Source organism: Oncorhynchus kisutch, linkage group LG22, assembly GCF_002021735.2.
Source record: "Oncorhynchus kisutch isolate 150728-3 linkage group LG22, Okis_V2, whole genome shotgun sequence".
In the NCBI taxonomy this organism is placed as follows: domain Eukaryota; kingdom Metazoa; phylum Chordata; class Actinopteri; order Salmoniformes; family Salmonidae; genus Oncorhynchus; species Oncorhynchus kisutch.
Genome location: NC_034195.2, coordinates 41,594,610 through 41,619,607, shown reverse-complemented (window position 1 = coordinate 41,619,607; position 24,998 = coordinate 41,594,610). Strand labels below are relative to the sequence as shown.

The 24,998-nt window shown below is 41.7% G+C and overlaps 1 protein-coding gene across 6 annotated transcripts; it reads left to right on the top strand.

Moving 5' to 3' along the window:
* Window positions 1-798: 798 nt before the first annotated feature.
* LOC109866840 (aryl hydrocarbon receptor nuclear translocator-like protein 1) lies at window positions 799-24,390 on the top strand. 6 transcript variants are annotated; one of them, XM_031801351.1, is made up of 21 exons: window positions 799-945; window positions 1,231-1,415; window positions 8,816-8,904; window positions 16,930-16,981; window positions 17,121-17,268; window positions 17,583-17,603; window positions 17,771-17,806; window positions 18,829-18,867; window positions 19,148-19,305; window positions 19,411-19,490; window positions 19,572-19,664; window positions 19,779-19,896; window positions 20,325-20,474; window positions 21,151-21,397; window positions 21,834-21,940; window positions 22,052-22,202; window positions 22,385-22,470; window positions 22,732-22,840; window positions 23,133-23,220; window positions 23,415-23,511; window positions 23,685-24,390. In XM_031801351.1, the coding sequence occupies exons 4-21, from the start codon at window positions 16,945-16,947 to the stop codon at window positions 23,840-23,842; spliced, it is 1,923 nt and encodes a 640-aa protein (XP_031657211.1). In that variant the 5' UTR covers window positions 799-945; window positions 1,231-1,415; window positions 8,816-8,904; window positions 16,930-16,944; the 3' UTR covers window positions 23,843-24,390. The 6 variants fall into 6 exon arrangements, with proteins under 6 accessions (XP_031657211.1, XP_031657210.1, XP_020311288.1 ...); XM_031801350.1 differs by having other exon boundaries at window positions 1,209-1,415; XM_020455699.2 differs by lacking the exon at window positions 1,231-1,415.
* Window positions 24,391-24,998: the final 608 nt, after the last annotated feature.

Sequence of the window (24,998 nt, the reverse complement as noted above, 5' to 3'; positions counted from 1 at the left end):
GAAGGAGAATACAGGGGAGGAAGCCCTTCCAGACCATCGAGGATCAGCCCAGGCCAGTGAAGACTTTCCAGGGAGGGGGTTCGATTAATATCGCCCGGGCGCCCGTTTTAGGCGTGTTTTGCAAGGGTGAAAGTTAATTGCATTCGTTTTGGAACCGGGCTACCTCCCGGGTGTGAGACACGTGCCCCATTCACAGTTCACAGAGAACAAAGTGACGTAGGAGCACGTGAAGTAAATGAGTAGGATTATGTGTTTTCACATGCAAAAGTGATTGCTTTTTTGATTTATCTGCCTTCCCAAATCGTTTTGGAACCGGGCTACCTCCCGGGTGTGAGACACGTGCCCCATTCACAGTTCACAGAGAACAAAGTGACGTAGGAGCACGTGAAGTAAATGAGTAGGATTATGTGTTTTCACATGCAAAAGTGATTGCTTTTTAGATTTATCTGCCTTCCCAAATGTTAGAAAATTCTAACATGTATTTTATGGAAAAGAGATGTAGGACAGTATTTTATGGAAAAGATTGTTTCTGGACGATGCACCATGCTGCCTTTTGAAAAAATGACCAGGCCGCTTCTCCCTACCCGCTGTCGCCGATGACGTAACGACCCTTTGCCCGGTTCCCCGCGGTTCAGCATAATCGAATCCGCCCATTGCCATCGGCCATGTCCCACCTCGGAAAATATTGGCACTCTGTAATTGGAAGGCAGTATGTCCGTTATCTTTTCCTGTTCTCAATCGTTTTTTGATTGGTGAGATAAAATACGTAGTGTCGTCCTCCTGTGCAATTGGTTTAGAAAAACTAGGTTAGTGGTGTAGCACTGGTCATGACGGAGGGAGAAAGTAGGTCACAGACAGAGTAACGTTACCGTTTTATATCACAGTTCACGTAACATTAGACAGAGGGGTCCATTAGATGGAGATGTCCTAGCTAGTTCATCTCATGTAAGTAGATACATAATATGTTCAGCATGTGTCGTGATGACTAATGGCTAGTTACATAGCTAGCTATATATCGCGGTTCTAGTTGGCTAACGTCAGCTAACTAACGTTACCTTAGATAACAAGATTAATGTAGGGCTAGCCAAGTTAGGACAATGTAAACTTAACGTTTCGCTGTAGCTATAAGTGTCTTAGATGAAAGTGTATTTTAGCTGTGGACTAAAATATTCAAGCCTAGTAATTTTAACGTTAGTTAGGGTCTGTAGCTTTTTTTTTTTTGCTGGACAGGGGTATCATCACGTTAGTTGGATACGTCATTAGTTGGAGCTAGCTGGGCTCGTTAATAATGGTGTGGAACTGCAGCCCGTAATTCGTGGCGTTCCCCCATGTGGGCGTTCCTGCAATTCGGGGCAATCCTGCATGTGGGCATTGGAGGCAACCATAGCTGTATGGATCTGTGCAAAACTGCAACAGTAAGTGTATTATTTTTTTCATATTTGAAGGATTATTTGTTGTTGATGAAAGATGAGGGCCATATGTTTAGAAAGTCATATCTCAAGCAATCATTATCGATATTTCTAGACGTTAAAACAGCGTCGTGATTGTAGTTCACATGAGCCAATCGTGGGCAAAGCCAATGGCTGAAAACGGTAATGAGAAGGCAGAATGCCCCCAAGAGTTTGAGTGAGCTAGTGGAAATCCAGCTTGGCTGTCTGAAAGTGACACACGAGGTGGTCCAGTAACTAATAATAAAAGTAAAGGGGCAATATTCCAAGGGATGTATTCATGATGCAAATAGAACCTGATTGCATTCCATGACATCTATAATGACTTTATATCTGTATCATTCATACTAACTAAATGCTCAAGGAATGGGGTTGCTAAGAGAGCATTATTTGCAACTTAAAAAAATTAAATAAAAATATTTGAAACTATAGGCCTACATTTTCTAATGACACAAAACAGCGGTGTAAAATACTTCAGTAGTACTTTAAAGTATTTTTATTTAAATAGTTTTTTTGGGGTATCTGTACTTTTACGATTTTATATTTTTTACAACTTTTCCTCCACTAGATTACTAAAGAAAATAGTATAGTTTAATTCAACCAAAAAGTGCATTTTCAATGCTTAACAGTAGGGATGCACAATCTATCGGTGAACATATCGGAATCGGACGATTATTAGCTAAAAATGGCAACCTCGGTATCGGCTGATGTCTAGTTTAACAACCGATGTCAAAGCTGACGTGCATACCTAAACTCAGCAAAATGCATTTATTTTCAGCAAACTTAACATGTGTAAGTATTTGTATGCACATACCAAGATTTGACAACTGAGACATAAACTGAACAAGTTCCACAGACATGTGACTAACATAAATTGAATAATGTATTCTGGAACATAGGGAGGGTCCAAAGTAACAGTCAGTATCTGGTGTGGCCACCAGCTGCATTAAGTACTTCAGTGCATCTCCTCCTCATGGACTGTACCAGATTGGCCCTTTCTTGCTGTGAGAGGTTACCCCACTCTTCCACCAAGGCACCTGCAAGTTCCCGGACATTACTGGGGGGAATGGCTCTGGCCCTCACCCACCGATCCAACAGGTCCCAGACGTGCTCAATGGGATTGAGATCCGGGCCCTTCGCTGGCCATGGCAGAACACTGACATTCCTGTCTTGCAGGAAATCACGCACAGAACGAGCAGTATGGCTGATGGCATTATCATGCTGGAGGGTCATGTCAGAATGAGCCCGCAGTAAGGGTACCACATGAGGGAGGATGTTGTCTTCCCTGTAACGCACAGCGTTGATTGCCAGCAGTGACAACAAGCTCAGTCCGATGATGCTGTGACACACCACTCCAGACTCTCCACCTCCAAATCGATCCCGCTCCAGAGTACAGGCATCGGTGTAACGCTCATTCCTTTGACAATAAACGCAAAACCGACCGTCGCCCCTGGTGAGACAAAACCGCAACTCGTCAGTGCAGAGTACTTTTTGCCAGTCCTGTCTGGTCTAGCAACGGTGGGTTTGCCCATAGGCGATGTTGTTGCCGGTGATGTCTGGTGAGGACCTGCCTTACAACAGGCCTACAAGCCCTCAGTCCAGTCTCTCGCAAATCAAAGTTTATTTGTCACGCGTGCCGAATACAACAGGTAGACCTTACAGTGAAATGCTTACTTACAGGCTCTAACCAATAGTGCAAAAAAGGTGTTAGGTGAACGATAGGTAAGTAAAGAAGTAAAAAAACAGGCTATATACAGTAGCAAGGCTATAAAAGTAGCGAGGCTACATGCAGACACTGGTTAGTAAGGCTGATTGAGGTAGATTGTACATGTAGATATGGTTGAAGTGACTAGATATATATGATGAACATATATACGCAGCAGTGTAAAAAGCGGGGTTGGGGGGGGGGCACACAATGTAAATAGTCCGGGTAGCTATTTGATTACCTGTTCAGGAGTCTAATGGCTTGAGGGAAAAAATGTTGCCTTTTTGTCCTAGACTTGGCACTCCGATACCGCTTGCCATGCGGTAGTAGAGAGAACAGTCTATGACTGGGGTGGCTGGGGTCTTTGGCAATTTTTAGGGCCTTTCCTCTGACACCGCCGGGTGTAGAGGCAGGCAGCTTAGCGCCAGTGATGTACTGGGCCGTACGCACTACCCGCTGTAGTGCCTTGCAATGCTCTCAATGTTACAGCTGTAGAACCTTTTGAGGATCTCAGGACCCATGCAAATCTTTTTAGTTTCCTGAGGGGGAAACTTATTGAGTTTGCAAACGTATTGATGGTGTTGGATTCGTGCCTGGTCATGCAGTCGTGGGTGAACAGAGAGTACAGGAGGGGACTGAGCACGCACCCTGTGGAGCTCCAGTGTTGAGGATCAGCGTGGCAAATGTGTTGCTACCTACCCTCACCACCTGGGGGCGGCCCGTCAGGAAGTCCAGGATCCAGTTGCAGAGGAAGGTGTTTAGTCCCAGGATCCTTAGCTTAGTGATGAGCTTTCAGGGTACTATGGTGTTGAACGCTGAGCTGTAGTCAATGAATAGCATTCTCACGTAAGTGTTCCTTTTGTCCAGGTGGGAAAGGGCAGTGTGGAGTGCAATAGAGATTGCATCATCTGTGGATCTGTTTGGGCGGTATGCAAATTGGAGTGGGTCTATGGTTTCTGGGATAATGGTGTTGATGTGAGTCATTACCAACCGTTTCTAAGCACTTCATGGCTACGGACTTTAAATAAAAAACGTCTGGTAGGCTCGTGTCACTGGGCAGCTCGCGGCTGTGCTTCCCTTTGTAGTCTAATAGTTTTCATGCCCTGCCACATAAGACGAACGTTGGAGCTGGTGTAGTATGATTCAATCTTAGCCCTGTATTGACGCTTTGCCTGTTTGATGGTTCGTCGCAGGGCATAGCAGGATTTCTTGTAAGCTTCCATGTTAGAGTCCCGAAAGCGGAAGCTCTACCCTTTAGCTCAGTGCGAATGTTGCCTGTAATCCATGGCTTGTGGTATGTACGTATAGTCACTGTGGGGACGATGTCCTCGATGCACTTATTGATAAAGCCAATGACTGATGTGATGTATCGCTGCCAATGGTGCTTCAACAAAGTACTGAGTAAAGGGTTTGAATACTTATGTTTTGCTTTATCTTGGCCAGGTCGCAGTTGTAAATGAGAACTTGTTCTCTACTAGCTTACCTGGTTGAATAAAGGTGAATAAATAAATAAATGTGGACTATGACTGCTAGCTAGTGTACTGTACCTAACCAAACAATGCTGCTTTGTTACAACTTTGGCTGGCAGGTTTTTGACTCCGTAAAGCCTGTTCATTGCCAGTGAGTTGTACTTTGGCAGGGTCCAACATTGTGTCCGAATACCGGTGCTTTATTTGGTAACATGTTACACTCACATGTAATGCTCCAAACTGCCTTTTTGCATTTTGAATATCCTCACAAGTTCCTTGACGTGTTCTTGGCATGATGGATCATTTCTAAGACTTCTGTCATGACTGTTGGTTGTAAATCCATGGGCCATGGAATAAGCTTTCTATGGAATGGAACTACACTATGTCCTCAGCTGTGCCTGGGAGCCATTCTGTGATTATATCCTCAGAGACCATGCTTTAATCAAACTAGGCTATCCATTGCCAATGCTGTAAGTAGGCAGCTGTATGCAATAAAGGAGAGAAATTGAGCCGGTGAGGCTGACCCAGTTTTCGCGTTGTTTTGATCATGACACAGTGGTTTTCCCAGTGCTTTGTCCCACTCCCTCAGAAAACACTAACAAGAAGTGCTTTTCTTTTTCAGGCCAGGAAGAAATTCCTTTCACAAGCCTTTTTGAACTACTGTCGAGAGAGACCTCGAAAGGCCTAAAATAGCCATGAATTAATGGTTGGCTCAATGGAACAAGATAAATGGAATAGTATTTTGCATGTATAATCCATTCAATCAACCCTCCTGATTTAATAATAACCAACAGTATATTTTGTGACCATTATTTAATGTCAGTTCAAGACCACTTCAATGTGAAATTGCTTTTATGCTGACATCCTTCAGTCTTTTCCACAAGCACATGGAGTAGCCAGCCAGGATCCCCCTGGCCAAGGGGGTCTGGGGTGGCTTGCACCTCCAGGTTAAGAATTGTTTTGCTGAACAAACTCTTTTGGTGGCCTCTGGTATATTCAAATGCCTTGATTACAACCAAAATACACAGCAATACACAGCAAAATTATTTTACATTTTAGTAGACGTTCTTATCCAGTGCAACTTACATGCAAGTACATGCATTTTAATATTTTTTTCCCCTGTAATGGTCCCCTTTGAGAATTGAACCCAGAACCCTGGCATTGCAAGCACCATGCTCTACCAACTGAGCCACACTGTATTCAAATATTGAATACTTTATTGAGTTTACCTCCCAGATTGGATTTGTTTTTGTGTGTTATTGTGTTTACACAATACTTGAGATTCAAGTATTTTACTGCAATATATGAATTGCCACAATTATGTGTGTTCTTCAAATTATATATTTGATTTCATCAGAAAATATAAAAAATGTAAAGGTAATTTTTAATCAAACAAAGTGTGATGGGTACTTTTTTCAAATGACAAAATGGTTCTGTAAAATAAACAGAACAGATGCTCAATTAATTTCTGGATCCATACCTGTTAAAAGAAGAGGGCGAACAACATCAGTTAAATTAGTGAAAGAATTTCAACAATTGTTTGCAACTCTTTGTGAATTGCAGTATGTCATTAATACGTTTAAAAAAACACAAACAACTCACTCAGATGTCTTAAAGAATCTTGTAAGAGTCTGCAGACTTTGTCAGACGTCAAGCTTCCTTTTTAAGAGGCATTTTCTCAGCTATCTGCAATACAGGTATGATTGAAGAATGAAGCAGGTGTTAATCATGGGCTTTGCTACACAGAAAGCAGCAGTTGACTACTCCATTGTATTTGAAAATACAGTGTAAGTATAATTAGCTTTTAAAACAATGAATTCTGTTTTCTTTTATATTTTGGACCAGAGTGAGGCTCACTCCTCTAGCCTACCTATTGTTCCTGCAGTGAGGAAGATTCTTTGGTTTTCATAATTTATCTGCAAATATTCACCAAAAAGCCTACCAGTATGCAAATTAGGGAGCAAAATGAACTGCTCTCTTACTGATGCGATTTGCATCTGGCAAGTCCTAATGGACTTCATATCGAAAAAATACAAACGAGATCTTTAGTTTACTTGTTCTTTAGGCAGTACCATGGACATAACTATGATTTATGAAGGACAAGGATATGAGATCGACTTAATTCAGTCAGTTCGACACCATTTATAAACTAGTCAAGCTTGCTTTTCATCAATAAAATCAGAGTAAGCCTATGCACTAGCACTTTGGCTGCATATGAATCGTGAAAGAAATGATTGTGCCAGAAAATAATAGGCTAAGTGGATTTCAACTCATCGTTACCACATTATATGGGACGTGCAAATTGACCCGCATAGACGTTAACTTCTTGCGTCGAGCCATCCCGGATCCGGGATCGTGAATACAGCCTCAAGCTCATTACCATAACGCAATGTTAACTATTCATGAAAATCGCAAATGAAATGAAATTAATATGCTAGCTCTCAAGCTTAGCCTTTTGTTAACACTGTCATCTTAGATTTTCAAAATATGCTTCTCAACCATAGCAAAACAAGCATTTGTGTAACAGCTAGCACACCTAGAGTAGCATTTAGCGTTAGCATTAGCTGGCAACATTTTCACAAAAACCAGAAAATCATTCAAATAAAATCATTACCTTTGAAGAACTTCACATGTTTTCAATGAGGAGACTCTCAGACTCTCAGGCTACCAAAAAATAATAATAATTCAGTCTTCAAAACGCATAACTTTTTTCCAAATTAACTCCATAATATCGACTGAAACATGGTAAACGTTGTTTAGAATCAATCCTCAAGGTGTTTTTCACATATCTCTTCATGATATATCGTTCGTTGAAAGTCTCCTCTCAATCACTGGATGACTGCGTGCAGCTTGTAGATTACGCACCAATTTAGACAAAGGACACCGGGCGGACCCCTGGTAAATGTAGTCTCTTATGGCCAATCTTCCAATGATATGCCTACAAATACGTCACAATGCTGCAGACACCTTGGAGAAACGATAGGAAGGGCAGGCTCATTCCCGGCGCATTCACAGCCATATAAGGAGACAATGGAAAACAGAGCTTCAAAAATTCTGCCCATTTCCTGGTTGAAGTTTTATCTTGGTTTCGCCTGTAGAATGAGTTCTTTGGCAGTCACAGATAATATCTTTGCAGTTTTGGAAACCTTAGTGTTTTCTTTCCAAAGCTGCCAATTATATGCATAGTCGAGCATCTTTTCGTGACAAAATTTTGCGCTTAAAACGGGCATGTTTTTTTATCCATAAATTAAAAGAGCGCCCCCTATATCCAAGAAGTTAAAGGAGCATCATGCTTTCTCCTTCTGTGTAAAGAGATTTGACTGCAACCATAGTGTACACAACACACATTGCTGAACACAAGGGCCGCTGTTTTCTAACCCCACTGAGTCGCTGTAATCTGAATCTTAGCAATGCTAACAAATACATGTAAAATCCCATTTAGAATAATAAATGCTAACGAGTACATTGCATATAGTCTCTGACCTAAACCATTTTCAGGACAGACATCCCAGCTCAAAGTTATAGAATTAACAAAAAATTCTACTCCGTTTGCTGCACTCACAAAACCAATATTAGACGGCAAGGCTATTGATATGAGGGGATTCTCTGCCATTACAAAACAATGCTTGATTTTGAAAGAAGCTAACCACTTAGCTAGATAGCTAACTAGCTACTAAATTAGCAAACCAAATGCACAACTGTAGAACTTTTAGCACATTCCATACTGTAACTAGGTCACCTGGCACTTGCTGCAGTACAGTTAGTGACTCACAAGACTCTGTTCTCTCGTCATTGTCTGCTTGTAAATAAACCCCACGTGGCTGGGGACTACAGGTAAGCTTGAAATGAACATGATCTTTAGCTTCTAACGTATTGCACAAGTTGACTGCAGGTATTTACCCAAGCCTAATTCTTATTGTTCATTCTAGTGGGAGAGGGCTGGGCTGACTTTTCTTCTGACTTGCTAATTGTAAAAAAAAAAAAAAAAAACTTTCTCTCTAACTTGGAAAAAGTACCCGGCTGAAAATAAGTGTGTAACCGGCAGTATAGCTGGTACTAGTGAAAAACACTGATCCTTGACCTTCCAACATAGTAGCCTATTGCTTGAGTTTCTGTGATGTGTAAACTAGGTCTAGAATGTTAGGATTTGTGCCATAGTCAGAACACATCTGACAGTCCTCTTCTCTGTACAGGTAGAGCACCTATCCCAGTGTCCAAGAGGAGGAATAGCAGCCAGGCCAACCAACCAGGAGGTGTTTCTCTCTCTTCATCTCAAACCAAGGTATGGTATCACTCACTATGGGGTGTCTACCAACTCTGCCCAGAGTGGGTGAAAATGCACTTTGGTGATGAAATTTCACTTCCTTGTGTTTATAAAATACATTTTCAAATCAAATTTGATTGGTCACATGGTTAGCAGATGTTAATGCGAGTGTAGCAAAATGCTTCTAGTTCCAACATTGCAGTAATATGACATGAACATGAATGGTCTCAGGATGCTTTACTGTTGGCATGACACAGGACTGGTGGTAATGCTCACCTTGTCTTCTCTGGACAAGCCTTTTTCCGGATGCCCCGACAATCAGAAAGGGGATTCATCAGAGAAAATTACTTTACCCCAGTTCTCAGCAGTCCAATTCCTGTACCTTTTGCGGAATATCAGTCTATCCATGATATTTTTCCTGGAGAGAAGTGGCTTCTTTTACTGCCCTTCTTGACACCATGCCATCCTCCAAAAGTCTTTGCCTCACTGTGCGTGCAGATGCATTCACACCTGCCTGCTGCCATTCCTGAGCAAGCTCTGTACTGGTTGTGCCCTGATCCCGCAGCTGAATCAACTTTAGGAGATGGTCCTGGCGCTTGCTGGACTTTCTTGGGCGTCCTGAAGCCTTTTTCACAACAATTGAACCGCTCTCCTTGACGTTCTTGATGATCCGATAAATGGTTGATTTAGGTGCAATCTTACTAGCAGCAATAAGCCTGCCTGTGAAGCCCTTTTTGTGCAAAGCAATGACGACAGCAAATGTTTCCTTGCAGCTAACCATGGTTGACAGAGGAAGAACAATGATTCTAAGCACCACCCTCCTTTTGAAGCTTCCAGTCTGTTGTTCGAACTCAAAAAGCATGATCAGATTGATCTCCAGCCTTGTCCACGTCAACACTCACACCTGTGTTAACGAGAGAATCACTGACATGATATCAGCTGGTCCATTTCTTGCATGGCTGAAATGCAGTGGAAATGTTTTTGGGGGATTCATTTCATTTGCATGGCAAAGAGGGACTTTGCAATTAATTGCAATTCATCTGATCACTCTTCATAACATTCTGGAGTATATGCAAATTGCCATCATACAAACTGAGGCAGCAGACTTTCAAAATGAACATTTGTGTCGTTCTCAATTTTTGGCCATGACTGTACATATTACAGACATTATTAAAGTGGCCAGAGATTTGAGTCTGTATGTTAGCAGCAGCCACTCTGTTAGTGATGACTGTTTTATCAGTCTGATGGCCTTGAGGTAGAAGCTATTTTTCAGTCTCTGGGTCCCAGCTTTGATGCACCTTTACTGACCTCTCCTTTTGGATGATAGCGGGGTGAACAGGGAGGTGCTCGGGTGGTTGTTTTCCTTGATGATCTTTTTGGCCTTCCTGTGACATCGGGAGCTGTAGGTGTCCTGGAGGACCAAGACAAATATGATTATTCATGTTCTGAATCATTCAGTGCTGTCTCTAACATTTCATTAACAGTACATTATATCCAGATTTTTGTAACCTAATACGTCTGATAATAAGCATAGAGGCCCGTTGACAGAGCGGTGCAGATTTCTCGCCACAACCTTTTAGGGTTTGTTGTGGTGGTCGTCTTCAAAGTTGTTTCCGAGGTTCGCAAAATTCGCATGACAAAAGCTGATACAATACAATTTTGCATTAATATGAAAAGTAGGAGTCTAACAATTTCATTAAAAATAAAACTGAAATATCACATTTACATCAGTATTCAGACCCTTTACTTAGTACTTTTGTTGAAGCACCTTTGGGAGTAATTACAGCCTCGAGTCTTCTTGGGTATGACTCTACATGCTTGACACACCTGTATTTGGGGAGTTTCTCCCATTCTTCTCTGCAGATCCTTTCAAGCTCTCAGGTTGACTGGGGAGCATTGCTGCACCAGCTATTTTCAGGTCTCTCCAGAGATGTTTGATCGGGTACAAGTCCGGGCTTTGGCTGGGCCACTCAAGGACATTCTGAGACATTGTCCTGAAGTCACTCATGCGTTGTCTTGGCTGTGTGCTTAGGGTCGTTGTCCTGTTGGAAGGTGAACCTTCGCCCCCTAGGTCCTGAGCGCTCTAGAGCAGGTTTTCATCAAGAATCTCTGTACTTTTCTCTGTTCATCTTTGCCTCGATCCTGACTAGTCTCTGCTGCTGAAAAACATCTCCACAGCATGTTGCTGCCACCACCATGCTTCACCATAGGGATGGTGCCAGGTTTCCTCCAGACGTGACACTTTGCATTCAGGCCAAAGAGTTCAATCTTCATCAGACCAGCGAATCTTGTTTTCCCTGGTCTGAGAGTCATTAGGTGCCTTTTGGCAAACTCCAAGTGGCCTACCCTGGGCCTTTTACTGAGGATTGGCTTCTGTCTGGCCACTGCACCAATGAGGCCTTCATGGTAGAGTGCTTTAGAGATGGTTGTCCTTCTGGAAGCTTCTCCCATCTCCACAGAGGAATGCTAGAGCTCTGAGTGACCATCGGCTTATTGGTCACCTCCCCTGACCAAGGCCCTTCTTCCCCGATTGCTCAGTTTGGCGGCCAGCTCTAGGAAGGGTCTTGGTGGTTCCAAACTTCTTCCATTTAAGCATGATATGATGGAGGCCACTGTGTTCTTGGACCTTCAATGCATTGGACACACACACACAGAAGTCAGTTCAGACCGATCCAGCTCATGAGCTCCGTCAGCAGCAGATTTTTAATTTAAAATGGAAAATGAATGTGTTTACTGGGGCTGACCCTATTTAGTTGATTGTTTGGTTGATAGGTGGTTGGTCGAGTAGCAAAACAAAAGTACAATACACCTGTCTGATTCGCGCTGAGTGGACTGATCCATTGTGGAGGCTGTGGGGATGTCAATCAGTTTAAGACATGCTACTGAAATTGTATATGATTATATTGTGTAAGAACAATGGTGCAACTAGGGTTGCACATTTTGGGGAATATTCATAAGTGGAAACTTTCTGTGGGAATATATGGGATTTATCTGAAATATATGCAAATGTAATATTAATACCATTTAACCTTTTTGGGATAGGGGGCAGCATTTTCACTTTTGGATGAATAGCGTGCCCAGAGTGAACTGCCTCCTACTTTGTCCCAGATGCTAATATGTGCATATTATTATTAGTATTGGATAGAAAACTCTGAAGTTTCTAAAACTGTTTGAATGATGTCTGTGAGTATAACAGAACTCATATGGCAGCTGAAAACCTGAGAAAAATCCAACCAGGAAGTGGGGTATCTGACGGTTGTAGTTTTTCAAAGCTTGGCCTACCGAATACAGTGTTTATGGAGTCTAGTTGCACTTCCTCCGGCTTCCACTCCGGCTTCCACTAGAGGTCAACCGTCTTTAGAAACTGGTTTGAGGAGACCTGTTTGAGTCAGTGGTCTGACAGAGTATCTCAGGCTCATGATGCACGCTACCGACAGAGTTAGCTCTTGTTCCAGTGCTTTTCTATTTTTAATTCTGTGAATAACAGTTGTATCTTTTATCAATGTTTATTTTGAGTATTTCTGCAAAATCACCAGATGTTTTGGAATCAAAACATTACTGCACGTAACGCTCCAATGTAAACTGACATTTTTGGATATAAATATGCACATTATAGAACAAAACATACATGTATTATGTAACATGATGTCCTAGGAGTGTCATCTGATGAAGATCATCAAAGGTTAGATATATTTTATCTATATTCCTGCTTTTTTTTTCTATCTTTGGCTGGAAAAATTGCAGTTTAAAAAAAAACTTTGCTATGACTTAACATAATCATGTTGTGTTTTCGCTGTAAAGCATTTTTGAAATCGGACACAATGGGTAGATTATCAAGATGTTTCTTTCTTTTGCTGTATTGGACTTGTTAATGTGTGAAAGTTACATATTTCTAAAAAAAAATGTTTTGAATTTCGCGCACTGCCTTTTTCAGCGGAATGTTGTCGAGGGGTTCCGCTCGTTGAACGCCTGCACTAGAAAGGTTAAGATGTTTTTGCATTGGATATGTTTACAATATTATATGAAGACAGAAACAAACCTTATACCATATCATAAGTAGACATACAGTATATCACAAAGTGAGTACACCCCTCACATTTTTGTAAATATTTGAGTGTCTTTTCATGTGACAACTGAAGAAATTACACTTTGCTACAATGTAAGGTAGTGAGTGTACAGCTTGTATGAGTGTAAATTTGCTGTCCCTTCAAAATAACTCAACACACAGCCATTAATGTCTAAACCGCTGGCAACAAAAGTGAGTACGTCCAAATTGGGCCCAAAGAGTCAATATTTTGTGTGGCCACCATTTTCCACCGCTGCCTTAACCCTCTTGGGCATGGAGTTCACCAGAGCTTCACAGGTTGCCACTGGAGTCCTCTTCCACACCTCCATGACAACATCATAGAGCTGGTGGATGTTAGAGACCTTGCACTCCTCCACCTTCCGTTTGAGGATGCCCCACAGATGCTCAATAGGGTTTAGGTCTGGAGACATGCTTGGCCAGTCCATCACCTTTACCCTCAGCCTCTTTAGCAAGGCAGTGGTCGTCTTGGAGGTGTGTTTGGGGTCGTTATCATGTTGGAATACTGCCCTGCAGCCCAGTCGCCGAAGGGAGGGGATCATGCTCTGCTTCAGTATGTCACAGTACATGTTGGCATTCATGGTTCCCTCAATGAACTGTAGCTCCCCAGTGCCGGCAGCACTCATTCAGCCCCAGACCATGACACTCCCACCACCATGCTTGACTGTAGGCAAGACACACTTGTCTTTGTACTCCTCACCTGGTTGCCGCCAAACACGCTTGACACCACCTGAACCAAATAAGTTTATCTTGGTCTCATCAGACCACAGGACATGGTTCCAGTAATCCATGTCCTTAGTCTGCTTGTCTTCAGCAAACTGTGTGCAGGCTTTCTTGTGCATCATCTTTATAAGAGGCTTCCTTCTGGGATGACAGCCATGCAGACCAATTTGATGCAGTGTATGGTCTGAGCACCGACAGGCTCATCATTTTCACCTTGAGTAGAAGTAGAGGAACTTTTGTCAGAGGTTGCTTGTTGTGAGCGCTGAGGGAACGTTATGCACTTGTCCAGGTAATTCTGCATCTTTGTTGCATTCTTCACATATTATTTGGCACAGTATTTGCAAATGTACACAGCTTTTCCTTCTATAGTAGCTGCAGGGATTTGTCTCCACACATCAGATAGTGCCTGTGGCATTTTCCTGTAAAGATTTTTTTTTTAAATAAAAAAAAATATTTAAGATACTTATTTGCATAAAATGGACAGAGGCCAGTCTCAAAATCATTCAATAGCGTTTATTCTCGAGAGTACTGATCATGGTACAATTTACAACAGGTTATAAACTAAAAATGACATCATAGGTTTTAAACTGTCCCTCCTCCACTCCGATACAATAGCAGTATAGTTCACAAGCCTTCCCTACTAATTATAAATGTATGAATTAATTTATCAGTAATCACACTAAAAAAAACTTGGTGTGTGAGAGATTTAGGATATATGGAGGAGATTACTGAGTAGTTTGGTTCATCAGGCTGAGCCCCAGTTTTCACTTGAAGTTATTGAGGGATGATGATGATGATTTTGGCAATGTGAAGATAAGAATTCCAGAGTATGGGACCTCTGTATCTGATAGAGAATTCTCTATTTGAGGTGCGGCAGTGGGGAGGGTGAGGTTATTGCAGTGTATTGTGTTTTATATAAATAGATTTCAGAATTAATCTGGAAGAATCCATTGAAGGGTTTAGGTAAACTGTCTGGGATGTATTTGTAGATCAAAGTGTATAATTGGTGTACGTTAAGGTCGGAAATAGACAAGATATTGAGTTTCTTAAACAAAGGTGCAGATGGAGATAGGTAATATGAGGAGTTGGCTAGTCTTGCAAATGTCTTTTGTATATTGAGTATTTTGGGTAAATTAAGCTATAGTATAGAGTTGGGAAGTAAGCCTGATGAACCAAACCACTAATCTTTCTGATAATACCAACCCGATTTAATCTCACTTTGCTGCAGACAAATTGAGAAGAAAAACAATTCAGGATAACTTTTCATCAATTAGAACTATGAGGAATCTAGTGTGTGACTTGTTCCGTCTCATTCCAACCAATTGACTTTTTTTTTTGTGAATACAATAAAGTAGGATATATATATATTTTTTTTTACATTTTAAAGATATCTGGAACCATTCAGAAAATGTGTCCATGCCTGAGATGGCTTCATTAATTAGTGAATCAAAATTATTGTGTGATTAAAATCTAATTGTTATCATCAGCAAAGAGAATGGGAAGACAGCAGCAAGGCCATTGATATAGATTAGGAATAACAAAGGTCCTATTAGCCAACCCTGTGGCACGCCCACAGGATTTCTTGACCCTAGTGGTTGCACAGCAGTTTGCATTAACAAGTTGATTGGTGGAAAGAACAGACGACTCAGCCCTAGTGTTTATGCAGCAAATGTTTATGCAACAAAACGTTTTGCATCAATTCGTTCTCTAATCAAACCGAATTTATGAGTCGTTTCAAACTAAAACGTATTGGAGCCCAGATGCGCATTGAATTTGCTTGCAAGGGAAAGATGCACATCCCTAATGAAAAGTGTATACTAAAATATAAAAATACTACGTCTCAATTGAAAGCTATCTTAACTCTATTGTTTAATGTCCTGGGGATTCGAAAAGAAAGTAGACTAGTTCAAATGGAAATGAGCCTGTCGGATAGCCTTCATTCTCTCACAGCATCCAGCCTAGCTAACACAATGCTGTGCATTTTTTCTTATGTTTTACCACTCTTTTCCTCTGGACTCCATTGATTTAGTCACCCTAATTTTGGCCATCCTACAAGGGTAAAAATTCCAGTTACTTTTGAAAGGATTATGATAGACATGAAGTTTGGACCATTGGTTTTCTTTGAGGATTAGCTATCTACACATTTAACACTATTTTACCAATTGGTTAAAAGATGTGTTTTTTGATTGGACACCCTACTCAATATAAGAGAGGCTTGGAACTCACTGCCCAACCAGACTCATTCTTACTTAGATAACCTGACTGACAGGGATGAAGATTACACACAAGCACACTGTCCTTAAGATATATTTGAACTTTACATGAGGCAGCCTAGTATGAATGTAGGTAGGCTAATAGATGGGTTGGTTGTTTTAGCAGCTGTGGCAAAACAGACAGGGTTGGCTTAGATTTTTTACAACATGTAAACGATATTTAATATCCAATGTTGAATGAAAACATATACATTTGCATAATGAGCATTTGTTGTCTCTCAAATGTCATTGGTAGTTTGTTAGCTAGCTAGTGAATCTTTTGCCGTATTAGCATTGACATGAAATCAGTCAAAACACCTCAAAACAAGACATGGTATCAAGAACAATATGAAATTAGCTGAATCGGGTCACTTGCAGTACCCCACATACAGGTTTCTTGTCATTGTTGGTAGCTACCTGGCGATCCAGAATCACAACTCATAGACTTCTGCCCCATTGATGCGTGCGCATAATGTTTGTGACGTTGTCAGCAAAAACATCTATAACCCTGGCTTGTGGCTGGGCTTCTGTCTGCTCTTTACTGATTCAGCACTTTTATGGTAGAGTTGCGTAAGTGCCACTGATGTATTGTAAAAATGCCAGTTGGGCAAGGTATGGTATAATGTGCATTTGATGCAGTATGACCCATTTTTAAGGCCCCTGTTTGATAATGAGGCGACACTGCATTTTTTTGATGCAGTGTGAATTGTCCTTCCTGTCTATTCCTATTCCTGCAAGATTAATTAGTAATCCAGACATGTCCTAAATGGCATGTTTTCCTGAGGTATCCTGGCAACCAGTCTCTAGTCTGTAGCAGACCTGACACTCATGTGGGTGGGGCAAGTGCACAGTATGAAATTCCCACTCTGTCTTTATTCTCACAAAGAGAACAAACGTGACTTAATTGTGTTTTTGTGAAGAAATTAAATGTCCAAAGATTCAGTGTTGTGATTTTGAATGAACGTAGTACATTTTCCCCTCCAGAGCAATTGCAAATGGATGGAAGGAAATTCCAGAGCTGTAATGAACATTTGTGGTGAGCGAGACTCATTTTGTGCCTTGCTTTCTCAGGAATTTTCCTGAATACATTTGAATGATCCTTTCTCCAAATAGGTCAAAGTAAACTGTATAGCTTGAGATTTACAGTCTAGCTCTAATTCATGTTTCTGTTTCAGATTATCTAATGGCAGACCAAAGAATGGACATTACCTCTACGATGAATGAGTTCATGTCCCCCAGCTCCACCGAGCTGATCAGCAGCTCCATCAACACCCAAGGCATGGACTACACCCGCAAGAGGAAGGGCAGCACCTCCGACTACCAGTAAGCACCTACTGTAACCATCGTCAAGTCATTGTGGCCTTGCACTCAGTCACCTTAGTCTCCCCCCAGCCTCCCACCAGTCGGTGCTGAAGATGATGGGTTCACTGAGTTTTCCAGTTAAGATGTAGTAATTAACGCTCCGACTTTGCTAGCCATAGTTATGGGGAAATTTGCACATCCTGCAAAACCCTTTAAAAAAAATGGTATTGTGCTATATTGACTCATTTGTAAGTATAGTAATTTTCCTGCCATCTGTTACTGATCCACAGTCATCTGACAACAGAATGATTCATGCGTTCTTTTTTTCTTTACAGAATTGATGGATTTTCTTTTGAGTAAGTAAGAAACGTTTTTTTTAACCTTTTTGTCTGTTAGGCTTACCTTATTTTTGTTGAGGGTGGACACTGAATAGTGTAGTGCAAATGGATAGTAGGAAACTGTTAAACATTTCTTAATCTAACGTGGTTCAGTAAAACTAATGGCATCTGATTATCTTCCACAGCGAGAGCAGTATGGAGACAGACAAGGATAAGCTTAGGTAAGAGTTTTGGCAGCAAAAAGCATGAATTACAGTATAAAGAAAAGCTTAGTTTTGCCATGTTATTGGTTATAAATTGTACAGGGGAGACAGATGTTGGGTTAAGATAGTGGTTTCACTGCAAAATTGAGTAGGTGTTCATCTATTTTCATAGGATTTGCATGGTGAGAGAATGGTAACATTGTGGAGGGTTATATACACTGTGTACAAAACATTAGAAACACCTTCCTAATATTGAGTTGCACCTCCTTTTACTCTCAGGACAGCCTCAGTTTGCCGGGTCATGGACTCTACAAGGTTTTTTAAATTTATTTGTATTTATTTAACTAGGCAAGTCAGTTAAGAACAAATTCTTATTTTACCCCGGTCAAACCCTCCCCTAACCCAGACGATGCTGGGCCAATTGTGCGCCACCCTATGGGACGCCCGATCACGGCCTGGGATCGAACCAGGGTCTGTTGTGAAGCCTCTAGCACTGAGATGCAGTGCCTTAGACAGCTGCGCAACTCGGGAGAGGTGTCAAGCGTTCCACAGGGATGCTGGCCCATGTTGACTCCAATGCTTCCCACAGTTGTCTTTGGCTGGACCACCTTTGGGTGGTGGACCATTCTTGATACACACAGGAAACTGTTGAGCATGGAAAACCCCAGCAGCTTTGTAGTTCTTGACACACTCAAACTGGTGCATACTGTACCCTGTTCAAAGGCACTTAAATATTTTGTCTGGCCCATTCCCCTTCTGAATGGCACACAGACACAATCAATGTGTCAATTGTCTCAAGGCTTAAAAATCCTTCTTTAACCTGTCTCCTCCCCTTCCTCCACTGATTTTGAAGTGGATTTAACAAGTGACATCAATAAGGGATCATAGCTTTCAACTGGTCATTATGTCATGGAAAAACCAGGTGTTCCTAATGTTTTGTACACTGAGTGGAGTGTATGTACCATTACATATCCTGTGTGGAACAATGGCGAAGGGATACGTTTCCTACTAAAACGTCTCTCCTTTTTTGCTTCTTCCAGGGATTGTGGTGATCATCAGGGGCGGATCAAAAATGCCAGGTACCCAGACTCATTCCCGAATTCCTAATGTTTCACTTAAGTCTCTGTCGGCAACGAATATGCATAGTGTTTCCACTGACCTGGCACGTGGTTAAACTCCAGGATAAAATATATTTTAATCTCTCTTTCCAGGGTGAATTAAATGCTCATTTTTAATTAGACAGAGAAAGCCTCGTGTCCCATCGATGAATGGGCACTTTATATAGTCTATAGATTGCACTGTGTAACAGAAGGACTGGGAGTTGTTCTAACAGTTTGCTTTCTGCTACTCTGCCAATAGGGAGGCACACAGTCAGATTGAGAAGAGGCGCAGAGACAAGATGAACAGCTTTATAGATGAGCTGGCGGCGCTAGTGCCTACTTGCAACGCTATGTCTCGCAAGCTGGACAAACTCACAGTTCTACGCATGGCTGTTCAGCATATGAAGACATTACGAGGTGAGATGCAGACAGAGACTGCAGGCAAATTATCATTGGACGTCAAAGAGGTTGTAACTTGATCATGAAATAATTAAAATACAACTTTTTTCTGTTTCTGTACAGGCGCAGCGAACCCATACACAGAGGCGAACTACAAGCCGTCTTTCCTGTCCGATGATGAATTGAAGCACTTAATATTGAGGGTATGTTCAAGCCCTCCTCTAACTCCTCTCTGCTAAGTTGCTCTCTGGGTAAGCCTGATGACAAAAACCTCATTATTTTAGGCTGCTGATGGCTTTCTATTTGTCGTCGGATGCGATCGTGGGAAGATCCTCTTCGTCTCTGAGTCTGTTTACAAGATCCTCAACTATAGCCAGGTACGTCTACATTCCCGTCCAATGTCCTACTGTTATACTATATTTGCCGTTGTACTATGTCAGACCATATCTGAGCTCACAAATGTTAATTTCCAGTCAATCCCTCTCTCCCAGAACGACCTAATTGGCCAGAGTCTGTTTGATTACCTGCATCCTAAAGACATCGCCAAAGTCAAGGAGCAACTGTCGTCATCAGATACAGCACCCCGGGAGCGACTCATCGACGCCAAAAGTAAACTCCCTCCTGGGGGGGGTCTTAAAGACATTATTAATGCTTCATGTCTTAGTAGATACTGAATGTAAATACTGCTTTGTGCCTTATGTAAATAATATTGTGAATTGTTTTTAGATACTACTGCACTGTTAGCGCTGGGAACACAAGCATTTCGCTACACCTGCAATAACATCTTCTAAATATGTGTATATGACCAATACAATGTGATTTGATGCCAGTTGCCAAAATACTGGCAGTTTACCTGCTATATTATGTGTGTAAACAGCATGAATTATGTTGCACCGTAAATGTATAGACCATGTTCGAGTACCTTATAAGAGTAGAATGCTTTTAACATTGTATGCAAGTTATTTCTAAAGCTATTGTGGATGATTAGCCCACAATGTTCAACAGTGGTCTAATACGATTTGATTGTTCTCCCTCAGCTGGCCTGCCAGTGAAGACTGACATTACCCCTGGGCCGTCTAGACTGTGCTCCGGAGCCAGACGTTCTTTCTTCTGCCGGATGAAATGTAACCGGCCCTACGTCAAAACGGAGGACAAGGACTTCCCCTCCACCTGCTCAAAAAAGAAAGGTTCCTATCTCAAGATCTAGGCCTCCTTCCCTGCTGTCTTTATTTTGTTTACTCAGAAACCTGGCATCACCATTCATTAGCATCATGCTAGCATTACAATGAGAGCACAGGATGTATGCTACTGTGTACCAAATGGCTAAACAATATGCTTATTGTTGAACTTAATATTATTTTATTTTACCTTTTTATTTAACCAGGTAGGCTAGTTGAGAACAAGTTCTCATTTACCACTGCGACCTGGCTAAGATAAAACAAAGCAGTGCGACACAAACAACAACACTGAGTTACACATGGAATAAAGAAACATAGTCAATAACACAATAGGAAAGGGAAAAAGGCCGTAGTGCAGGCAAGAAATATTAATGTGCTGCAATTTAAAACCATTGAGTAAGAAAAGCTGCATAGGTCATGCAAAACAGAATGCAAATCTCCAGTTGAGCTCTCGCTGAATATTCTAGTACTAATTAATATTTTATCTAGGAAAACGTTCTCTCCTTGATTGACCGTTGATTCAGATACAGGCTAGTATTACTTGTTTGCTTAACTTGTGGTTTTTTTTCATTAAATCAGTCATTTAACATTTGACCTTAAGTCATGGCCCACCGATGTAAACCGATGGATAACTTACCATTGTGTGGGAGGAAATCTTTTTATAATGGTTATTTTTTACCTTCAGCCGACCGCAAGAGCTTCTGCACGATCCACAGTACTGGCTACCTGAAGAGCTGGCCGCCCAACAAGATGGGTTTGGACGATGACAACGAGCCCGACAACGAGGGCTGTAACCTCAGCTGCCTGGTGGCTATCGGCCGGCTGCACCCCCACATCATCCCCCAGCCCTCCCATGAGGACATCCGCGTCAAACCCACCGAATACGTCTCCCGCCACGCCATCGACGGGAAGTTCGTCTTTGTTGACCAGAGGTACGATGATAAAGCGTATGCCTTAATTTTTCTATGACATTTTTGGTTTATGATTATATGTGTGCTAGTCATTCATCAAGTTGGCCAATGAAACACACATTTTAGAAGTATGGTTTAAACTAATACTTGAAGAGGCAACAAATCATATTTAAATTCTCATCTTCAACCACCGTTCACCCAAAATAGCCCATCTACACCAGCCTACCGACATGGGCTTGTCAAGGGAGGTTCAGCCTCACTATTTGATGAATTAATCTCCTGCTAACAGCTTGACACCTCACAGGCCATTATTACTCATGATGAAGGGTAATCAAACTTTCATAAAAATGTCAGTGAACTGATTCATGTTCATAGAAAACGCTCCGGTGACATTTTTAAAGACTTGTCAAAAACAATTAGAAAAGCACAGAGTTTCTTATCTATCTTCTCTATTCAGGGCCACAGCCATTCTTGCATACTTACCCCAGGAGCTTCTAGGCACCTCCTTCTACGAGTATTTTCATCAGGATGATATTGGCCACCTGGCAGAATGTCACAGACAAGGTATGGGATCAACTGTCCGGCACGACACATTTCTTTGTGATTTACATCTTACTATATTTAGTCACCACATTTTGTTTTCTGAACTTACATCCAGGGTATCTTGTTTCACAGTGCTACAAATGAGAGAAAAGATCAACACAAACTGTTACAAGTTCAAGATTAAAGATGGCTCCTTCATCACGCTGAGAAGCTGCTGGTTTAGTTTCATGAATCCCTGGACCAAAGAGGTGGAGTACATTGTCTCCACAAACACAGTGGTCTCGTAAGTGGCCATTCTCTCTCTCTCTCCTAGCTATGAAGTTTACATGGGAAGGAATACTGTACATATTTGAAGTGGTGCGTCATTGATTGTTGTAGAGCTAACTGGTAGTGTTTATTCAGTGGATGTACTGTTTTAGTACTTGAAACACTGGTCCTGATGTTGCTGTCTGAATGCTTCTCTAGATGCAGTATGCTAGACGGTGCAGACCCCTATCCTCAGTCTGCTGCTTCCCCCACAGCCTCTATGGACAGTGTGCTGACGTCAGAAGGTGACATTGAATGTTGTAAAAGAAAGCATGCTTTTCTACATATGAAGGAGATGTCAACTGATTCTCTCTGTACACCAACATACAACTATAATGAATAGCTTTCTTTTTGATAATATAGTGTATCTGTGTTTCAAAATTCTAAAGCATCCGTTGAGATCTCACAACAAGACTCGGTATTGAAGCATTGGACCAAATGTGAAAATGCAATGTTCTCAGTCAGTCCAGGAGCAGGCAATGTGATTGTCATATGTGTGATTGCAGGTGGAGGGAGACCAGCTATTCAGACGGTGCCAGGCATCCCTGGCGGAACACGGGCAGGTGCCGGCAAGATCGGCCGTATGATCGCAGAGGAGGTGATGGAGATTCAGAGGTGAGAAATGGAGAGAGTTTAGGCAGAAAATGGATGACGCCTTAATAGTTGCAGAACCATTTTAAAACCACACAGAGACCATAAAGCCTCTCGTTCGGTTATACATTTTCTCTACTCGTCCCCCTGCTCTCAGGTATCGATACACCCTTCATCAAAAATGTGCAGGCTTGCAAATTAATCTGTTCAGTTAGGCTACGTCAGCTGTGATGAATTACCTGGAGCTGAAGGTGTTTTAGATGATTATCTCACAGAACCCTGGTGTAACGGTATTGTCTGTTCTTCTCTCTAACAGGACCAGAGGCTCAACACCCTCTAGCTGTGGCTCCAGCCCCCTGAACATCAGCACCCCCCCTCCAGACTGCTCTCCAGGGAGCAAGAGGGTGAGTCTAAGGGAGACTCACAATAAGAACCTCCAATAGAACTGTCTGGCACAAGAAATTGATACATTGCTCGCCTCGCTGATTGGATATTGTGCTGATCCACTTGTCTGTTGGGTACTTGAAGTCAGGCATCTGTCCTGTGGCTGAAAGCTGGTCTTACATCTAGACCAGCACTGACCTATTTGTTCTTGCAGATTCAAAATGGTGGGACACCAGACCTTCCGTCGGCAGGAACACTACCAGGAGGACCTGACTCCATTGGATACCCATACTCCAATCAGTCCATTATGAGTAAGTAACCATGCCCACAATTTTCAACAAATGTTCCAAACACTAATATTACAAACACGGAATCCCCTCCATTCAAGTGATGTGTAGTATTTGTGCAGGGAAAATCTAAACTGTACAGTATCAAAAACCAGTCATGTAACTGACTACAGTGTTTTCCCTCACCACCCCTGTAGGTGACAACTCTCATCTCAGCATTGACATCATGGACGAGCCAGGCTCCAGCAGCCCCAGTAACGATGAGGCAGCCATGGCTGTGATCATGAGTCTCCTGGAGGCTGACGCAGGCCTTGGGGGCCCCGTGGACTTTAGTGACTTACCCTGGCCCTTGTGATGACGGCCCAAGAGGAACGAGGCATAGCAGGACTGTTGGAACTCTTGGGCTAAGTCCCACAGAACTATGTCAAAACCCTGAATTGATGATCAGGAACCATGGCACTGTGGGACTTATTGGAGCCGAGACCTCCATTTTGGGACTGAGACAGGTCATTTCAAAGTATACCTGTATGTGCCCTCCCTAGCTTGCTGCTGGACATTCTTCACCACAGGATAATTTAGCATTTTTCAATGGCTATTCTCCTGCATTATCCTACGAGGGATTTCTATTAAAAACCTGTTTGTGTTTGGATGTTTTTACACTACAGTACACATTAGTTTTCCTTGTTGGATAACCCCATTTGAAAATGTTATCACATCTTTAAATAGTATAGTGTAAAAAATACTTTATGCAAAATACATGGTGTGTGTATTGTATCCGCAGTGAAATATTTTTTATTAAAAGTTTGTTTTGTATCTCTTTCCATAAGACTTTGAGCTATAAACAGAATTTGATGCAGTATGTTATTGACACTAATGAATAAATTGTATCCATATTTACAATGTTCAAATGTCACTCTCATACTACCAGAAGCATTCTGAACATGAATCCAAGGGTGGGTGAGTGAATCATTCAGGGAATTGCATGTAACAGAAGCAATTCAATTAATTTAATTCACAGATATCCTCCATTGAGCCTATTGGTGCAACGCTGGGATATTTTTATCATGTTGCCATCCAGTGGCAGAAATTCAGTCAGTCAGAGATAACAGGACTGCATTGCTACTGTGGTGGTGAGGAGAAACAAACTGAGCTAATGGAAGCCAGTTAATAACATCCGCACACAAGGATTTTAGGTCATGTTTGAAAATGTGAATATTAAAAGAGCAATATAACCGTTACTGGTTTTAAATCAATGAGGAATATGTTACAGCCTTAAAATGAAGGAATCTGGCTTTTGAGGACAGGACACATTTTCCTACATTGAGAATTATTAGAGAACCTTGCATTCAGTAAAGGTATGTTTTGCTTGATGCTCATGCAACGTGTAAGCAATACCGGTCGGTCCCCACTGCTAGATACCTTGATTTCTCAAGCAATCACAATAAGGTACTTAGTTATCCACAAATAATTTGATATTGAGATAAAAACAGCTACATTGGATCTTTTAAGTT

Excerpts from the sequence above, each read along its gene's own strand:
- LOC109866840 (XM_020455699.2), top strand. The coding sequence starts at position 16,945 with ATGGAAGGAAATTCCAGAGCTGTAATGAACATTTGTG. Across the intron at positions 19,306-19,410 it reads GCATATGAAGACATTACGAG|GCGCAGCGAACCCATACACA; the intron begins GTGAGATGCAGA and ends GTTTCTGTACAG. Across the intron at positions 21,398-21,833 it reads TTCGTCTTTGTTGACCAGAG|GGCCACAGCCATTCTTGCAT; the intron begins GTACGATGATAA and ends TTCTCTATTCAG.